The sequence below is a fragment of the Ammospiza nelsoni genome, chromosome 9 (genome assembly GCF_027579445.1).
Source record: "Ammospiza nelsoni isolate bAmmNel1 chromosome 9, bAmmNel1.pri, whole genome shotgun sequence".
Taxonomy (NCBI): Eukaryota; Metazoa; Chordata; class Aves; order Passeriformes; family Passerellidae; genus Ammospiza; species Ammospiza nelsoni.
The window spans coordinates 31,208,709-31,216,237 of record NC_080641.1 but is presented as its reverse complement, the minus strand read 5'-3'; the positions used below and the strand labels follow the sequence as shown (position 1 = coordinate 31,216,237).

At 44.8% G+C, this 7,529-nt stretch overlaps 1 protein-coding gene across 1 annotated transcript; it reads right to left on the bottom strand.

Moving 5' to 3' along the window:
* Window positions 1-603: 603 nt before the first annotated feature.
* DMRTB1 (DMRT like family B with proline rich C-terminal 1) lies at window positions 604-7,317 on the bottom strand. Its single transcript, XM_059478593.1, has 4 exons — window positions 6,939-7,317; window positions 5,276-5,508; window positions 4,578-4,722; window positions 604-1,726 (listed from the first exon to the last, which is right to left on the bottom strand). The coding sequence occupies exons 1-4, from the start codon at window positions 7,315-7,317 to the stop codon at window positions 1,656-1,658; spliced, it is 828 nt and encodes a 275-aa protein (XP_059334576.1). The 3' UTR covers window positions 604-1,655.
* Between the last annotated feature and the right edge of the window lie 212 nt (window positions 7,318-7,529).

Genomic DNA, 7,529 nt, shown 5'->3' with positions numbered 1-7,529 from the left:
GAATATGACTTTAGAAAAATATCTGGGAAGAAGCTGGTTCAAGTATTCATCCTGAACATTACTATTTTCTTAAATAATTATGTAATAAAAACCAAACCCTCCATCCACAGAGGAACCTGCTTTGTAGGCACTGCTGGTATTTCTGTTTGTAGATAATTTTATTTTGAAAAGAAAGAGGTATCCAGTGCTTTCCAAGCATACAGAAATTTTGGAACACTCTGGGGAGCAAAGATCCTGTTGTAAATCTAAACTATAACAAGTTGTACATCAGATTCTTTGCTCTACATAAATGAGTTATTCTCGTTTTATCTCATGGCAGTTCTAAATTTGCCACTTTCACTTTTTTGCCAGAACACTGCAGTGCAAAGCATTCCAGCAGATCACCTAGTACATTAAACAAAAGATAAATGTTCAGCTTAGCAGAACTTCTTTCCTTCTTACAAATATCAGAAGTCTGTTTATTTTACTGCTCACTTCTACAGAAGCAGAAAGATGTAAGAAAAAATACTGAGGCCTAAATCTCTCTCCAGACAAGTCTGTTACACAGAGCTGTTCAGGGCAACATGACATTTGGCTAGAAAAATTACATGCAGACACACATCAAACCATAACAACTGTTTAATGCATCTTTTTTAATTATACAAAAGTCTCACCCCAATTATTCCAACATTAACAACTGATCCACTTGATACAAAACCAATTAATGCAGGAAAAAACAGTAGAGGAATAAGCCATTCATTTTTAATTAAAGATTATCACTGACAATCATAGTATGGATGGATTTGACTAATTATTATTGTAACTGGTGTTTTGTCCTGGGCAAATCTCTCCACACCTTGGCTATGCCACAGTGCACTTCCAGTACACACGTGTAAAACTGTCTACAGGAGACTTTACAAACAAACAGCACTGCTCAGTTTCAGCTGTCCTGAGTTAAACAACACTAAATCATGTACAAATCATCAAGGACATTCAAAATGTCAGATGTGAAGCCTGTGTGACAAGAGTGATCCCAATTAACTTGTCCCCAACCTACACAGCAGGTGCCTTAGAGGAGGCAGAAGCAATGTGGAGGCACCAGGCCTTTCAAGACATTCCTGCTGTGTCCTTGCAGACAGCACCCACCTTCCCTGCCCTGCTCAGTCATTCCTAGGCACCAAGTGCATCAGCAACCCAGGCTGTCTTCTCATCCTCTCTCACACAGTCTTCAGGCTCCACATCCCTGAACTCTTCTGTAACATTGAGAACCAGATTTCCTTTGTAGCAAACTGATACAAACAACATCTTTGTGACTACTGTCATGAACATGAAAATGCTGCAGAGTGCACATGGCTCAGAGACCATGGTCTAGGAGCCAGGTAACCTCAGCAGAGGAACAAATTCAGAGTCATAATCATTTATTGCTTTCACTGAAAAACCTTTTAGGAACATGGGCTTTGTAGTGCTTGGGAGGCAGAGCTGTGAGCCTGGTAGCTCCAACATTGATCATAAAGTGAGGCAGGGATTAATCCCCTCCTAGCTGTTGTGACTGCTCAGTGATTAAGTGTCACTCTACCCTCATTAACTAACACTCAGAAATGGAAACACTGCTGCCTGCTCTCAGCTCTTCTCCAGCCCATTTGTTGTGTATAATGTACAGATTGGTCTCTTCTTGTTTATTCTGGGGAAGAAGGAGGTTGGCCACATTCATGAACCACCCCTGAATCCTCACTGTCAGCTTCAGTGGCTAAAATGAAGAATAGAAAAATGTCAGAGTTAAACACAAGCAAAGAAGCAGAAACCCCAAACCCTTTGTTTCAGTTCTTGTTACACCTGAATCAATCACATTTCCACACTTGAAGCTGCACTGGAATAGAAGTATGAGGCAGACACTTCTGCCCACTTACCCACAGTGAACCTATGCCATGCCTTTCTAACACTCCTGTGAATTCTCAAACTGATTCATAATCCATTTTCAAATCCAACTCGGGATTTTTATTTTATCAAGTATTTACTTGGCAATTTGCATTAAAAGCTCCCTCATCTCTTCACAGGCAACCTGAGTTTTAGTTTTCTGTGGCTTGCTCTTTTAGAAAGCCAACCATTTGCAACCAGAGTCTACCATCAGATGCTGCACTGGCTGTTTTACTGGATCTTGTGTTTATTTTGTCAAATCTCTGTAACATGACCAGTCAATACTGCATGAAATTGTGTAACAACATGTCTATACTTCACACCACCCCTGTAAACTGGACTGGCCTCATTAACTCAAACCTTTCTGGAAGCATCTTCTACCCTAGGCTTACTTCAGGTAAGCCTTGGATCCAGTTTTTAATTTTTTGTTTTTATCTGCAATTTCCTTCTGGGCAGAGATCACAGATACTTCTCCTCACCAGCTGTCACCCTGCTAGGGCTTTCTATATTCATCTTCCTGCAACAGTTTTGCCAGAAAGCCCATTTCACCTCAGTTCGGGAGGTTTCTGGAGAAAGGATGTTCCCAAGTTTAACTGCAGGTTTCAGTCAGTTCCATTTTGAAAAAAGAAAAGACATTATGCAATCCTAACACATTGTCATGCATTACACATTACAGCTTTTCTCTTTTTTCAAGCATCTTGAATTCCAGAAAGAATTTATTAGTTTCACTCTTCCCTTTACATCTGCATCTTCTGCTGCCAGGCTATTTTGTGTGACCTCATGCAGAATTATTCCCCCTCACTGGGTTACAATTGCAAATTCCTACATATCCTGGAGCACAAATGCTATGCAGTAGAATTAATTTCTACTTTCTCCACAGCACTAAGGAAACTGGATTGTTCTCTGAGCAACACAATCCATGATGCATTGTTTCCTATGGCACTGTGCCTGGGCTGTGATTTCCCTGGTGTGTGTTAAGGGCTGAGGTCATTAGATGGCATTTTGCTCCCTGGGGGACGCTGCTGCACTGATGTTTCTTCTCCAGTTGCTGTTTTCATCAGGTTTTGGCCAGTACAACTTCTCCCTACCAATGGATTTCCTCTGTTTCCCTCATGCACTACTGTAACTTCACGTTGTCCCCCATGTTTGTGTGCTACTCCCTGTTCCTTCCCTTCCCTCAGAGTCCAACAGAAAAGCTACAGCTCCCTACATGTTCTCTGCCACTGCAGCATCCCCCAGATTTTTGTCCCCTCCAAATCACAAAGCCCATTAATCCTCACACACACTCCCTGATCTGCAGGCTAGCCCTTGTTTTCCTCTCTTCCCCTCAAACTCAAACTTCACCTCCAGTGCACCAGTATCTCCTACACACTGCCTTTATCAGTATCCTACAATAACTGCACATTTCTACAATGTCTGTCCACCCCCATTCTGCCATAATCTCCTTGTTCCCCTTGTCCAGCACATCTCCTGCTCCCCTTCCTTTGGCTTTCCAGCCAGACAAGGAGCAGGGGGGGGTGTGCAAGGGGGGAAGTGTCCCCACTGGCAGGCACTCGGTGGCTGGCCCAGGGACACACCCCAGTCAGGACTGAGTGCAGGGGCACAGCCAGCCCTGCACCACAACGTGGCTGCAAGCAAATGCTTCAGTGGGAGGCATCTGCTTCCCTTGCACATCAGTAGTGTGCAGGCATGTGATCACAACAGATATGCTTGGCTGAAAATAGCTAATGGGTTGGAGAGTTATGAGAGGACTGACATTAACAGAAAATGAGCCTTATGTTGTTGAGAAATTAGGCCAAAAACCCCCAATTTACATTTTGTCCCACATCACCATCACCACCACCATCTTTTCAGCTGAGATCATTCTACTTCTTTCTCCTCCCTCTTGATTTTTCAGTGGGTGATGTAATCGATTTCATAAACAGCTCACTTAATGATTTTTTGTTCTCATGTTCAAGAAGAGAAAGTTGTATTTATTTATCTTCATTTTTAAAAATTTAAAATTAAAAAAAAATTAAAATAAAACTGGCTATTTACACATCCAGTATTAGTGGTTAATTCTCTGAGCAGCTCTACCCTCTTGTGGTCACAGCTTTGCTGCAGCCAAATGAAAAACTTGTTAATATAATCACAAATGTGTTCACATGTAGGCACAGTCCATGAAAGAGACTTAAAATAGAGGAGCATAAAGACTTAAACTATGACAGAAATTTAAAATCCTGTGAGAATCAGAGATTCTGAAGATTCAATCTTTTTTTTCCAGCAATTAAAATCTAGATTTTCATATGAGTAAGAAATTTTGTATTATTTAGTCTAGTGTTAGTCCGCATTATTTTTTAACAATTTGTCTAAACTGAAATACAACCAAATAATTTTTAAGATATGCCCTGCACACTAGCTATGCAGAGAAATATTTTCTTTTTGAGAACATCAAGAGCTCATTTTCTGGAATAGCTCTGAGAGCTGGGACTTTGACATCTGCCTGAGACTGAGGTGCTTGTCAGCTGGAAAGCCCAAGCATGCCAGGCTGCCTCCCCTGGGTCAGCCCTTCCCAGAGCTCTACAGTCTGCCACAGGAGTCAGGACTTCAACCACAGAGGTCAAAACTAGCTGGGATCAGGATTTCCTGGGTTTCCATCTCTGTGGTTAGATATTGAAAGCAGGTCAACAGTGACTCTCTCTTACCATGCACTTCCTTGGTTGTTTCAGCCAGGATGTTCAGTGAAACTGGAGCTGGGATGTAATGAATGCCGGTCAGAAATCCTGGCGGGATGAACGGACGCAGAGGAGTGTAGTATCCTTGAGGGAAATCTCCAGCTCCATCTGGAACCTGGGGACACACATGAAGCAGATCACCTTCCATCTAAAGACTCTCTCCAGGATACACCTGCATTATCAGACCATTTCTGGGGTTTTGTCCATGTGCTGCCATGTCAGTGCACATATTGGCATGTGGAAAGCCTGTGCACAGGATAATATGCTGCAAATGAGAAGCAAGAACTTCTCAAACCATGTCAGAGCAAAACTGAATCTTTTAAGTCACCTGTTCTAGCATCTCATTGCAGTAGTTGGTTTAAACCAGGAGCAGCCATCTTCTTTCTCAGTAACCCCTAAAACGTGACAGGGAGTTTCTATACAAGCATAATAGATTTTTCTTTATTGTCTTGAGGCAGATCACTCTACCTTAACATCAACTGATTAATTGCTCTGAAAGCAGGTCAGATTATTAACATCACTATTTCCTAATGTTTTCTTCAGTGCAATGTATCAAAATGCTATGAAGTAACTGATAAGGAAAAAGACTCTTCATGGTTACTTCACCAGAGAGAAGGCAGCTAAAATAAAGCAGAATTAGCAGAGGTAATTAAAAGCAGGCTACTCACTGATACAGTGGTTGCATTCCCTGGCACATAGCTGCTAGGAATGTGGCGGAATCCTCTCTGAAGTGATATCCCTGGAGGTGATGGGGCTTCCCCACTGCTTGACTCATTGATGGCAAATCCCAGGGAAAATGGGTGGTAGGGATATACCCCAGAACACCCCGGGTACACTTTTGGGATTTCTCTCTCCAGGTATTCTGGGTTGACAGTGTATTCTGGAGGAAAAGCAGGATGAGCTAGGGAACAATGAGAAAAGAACAAATAAAATTATCCATGTAATTTTATGGAGTTGAGCAGAAGTAGCTGCAGGAACTTTTCTGTCTTGTGCACTGTGAAGTTTATCCTTAGTAAAGCACTGGCTACAGAATCTTATTCTTTCAGTACATCAACAAGAGCAAAACAACCTACCTTAACTTTTGACTCAAGTGGTAATTAAAACAAAATTCCAGAGAAATAGCAGAGTTCTAACTTTCTAGCATTCTGATAATGCAGTCTTATCTGTCACTTCTTAGGTTAATTTACAGCACACTCAGTTTTAGGGTCATACACAAACAAATCAGAAGGAGAAATCAGTTACTTCACCTTTTATCTTGCATCTTGAATCTTATACGGCCTCTCTGAAATTTTAGGAAAAAGAGTGGCTATTTTAATGTAAATAGGGTCCTTCTTGTCTGCCCCAGCCTCCGATTGGCAGAGAAGGCAAAGAATTTCCTTTGAAAGGTTTACTTCTGGAGTGCTATAATTTGTGCCTGATCTTTTTTGAAGTTGGTCAGCAGGTTGGAAATGTTAAAGGAAGGACTGACAGACATCTGTATAGCTACTGTCATCTATAAACATACTTTTATTCCAAAACAAAGCTAAAAAGGGTAAGTTATTGAGAGTATTCTCTGGGGACTGAAGATGTCCGAAATAAGTCTTCTCAGAACAACATTTTGTCTTGCAGGCTGCCAACTCTCCAGAGGCTCAGATTCATGACTACTGCCATCAGCAAGAATTTCTGCAACATTCTTATAGTAATAGAACGGAGTTACTATAATAAATTAGACAAGTCACATTGAAGACTCTATTAAAGGAAGCCATTTAAGAGATGACAGAGCACACAACTGCTCCACCTGAGAAGTTTATGCCCTGCTCTTAAGTACCAAATTCACTTTTACATCAAGTCATCCAAACCAAATTTAGTCTTTGCTACAGGTATGAATTAACGCAAAAAGGTCTTGTGCTTTTAGTGGTAGCATGAAATGCTAGCTACAGACATCTGCAGCAGTACCTTACTTATTTACATGCTATCGCTGAACTTTTTAGCTTTTTTTTTTTTGCTGGAATTTTGTGCCTGTGAGTTTAAAAACACTGTGACAGCGCTCAGAGAAATAAGCGGAGCAGATCCAGTTTTGTTGCACTCCCAGATTAATTTTCCTCTCGGTGAAAGCCACTTTGCCTAAGCCTCGAGCTCGCAGGGGGCGGCGAGGCCGCGCACGCCGTTCCCGCGCCGCGCTGGAAGCAAAGGGATGAGGCTGCAGAGCCCACATGGCAGCCCAGCGCCCTCAGGGCAAGGAGAGCGGGACAGAATGCAGGAGCGAGCGGCTCTCCAGACAGCCGGAGCCACAAGTGACGGAGGAAAGCGAACAGAGGGAGATGCTGGGAAAGGCTCTGGACAGGTCCTTACCGTCGTCCCTGAAGGGAGGTGGCGGTGGCGCCCAGCATGCCGTGCCCTTGCCGCCGCTGTCGGGCTGGGCGCCCTTCTTCCTCTCGTGGCCGCAGTGCTCGGGGGCCCCGTCCTCCCGTGCCGCCGCCCCACGGCCCTCGCCCGCCGGAACGGGCTCCGCGCCCGCCCTGGCCGGTGGCTCCGTCTCCTGCTGCCTCAGCGCCTTCTGGGCTGCCATGATCTTCTGGCGCTCGGTGATGAGCGAGCACTTCTCGCACAGGCACAGCTTCCAGCGGCAGTGCCCGGCGTGGCCCTTGACGGGCACCACGAAGCCGTGGTTGCGGCAGCGGGAGCACTTGGGTGCCCGCAGCGCCTTCGCCGTGGCCTCGGCCGCCTCCATGGCACCGCAGCGACCGCCCGGACCCCCCGTCAGGCCCTCCCCTTCCTCTGGGCTTTTATACGGGACAGGGCGGCTGCCCGGCATGTAACAACCCGGGGCGGGGGGCAGGAGAGCCCATGGCAGCGGGTGGGGAGCGCCCTGCGCCCCGCGGCCTCCCTGCCCTGCGCCTGGCACGGCTCCCCCGGGCACCCCCTGCCCGGGCCCTTTGGTGC

Bases quoted from the DNA above. Each gene is read 5' to 3' on its own strand.
- DMRTB1 (XM_059478593.1), bottom strand. From the start codon at position 7,317: ATGGAGGCGGCCGAGGCCACGGCGAAGGCGCTGCGGGCACCCAAGTGC. The intron at 4,723-5,275 runs GTGAGTAGCCTG...GTGTGTCCCCAG, and splicing joins GGAATGCAACCACTGTATCA to GTTCCAGATGGAGCTGGAGA. The intron at 1,727-4,577 runs GTAAGAGAGAGT...TCTTCATTTTAG, and splicing joins AACAACCAAGGAAGTGCATG to CCACTGAAGCTGACAGTGAG.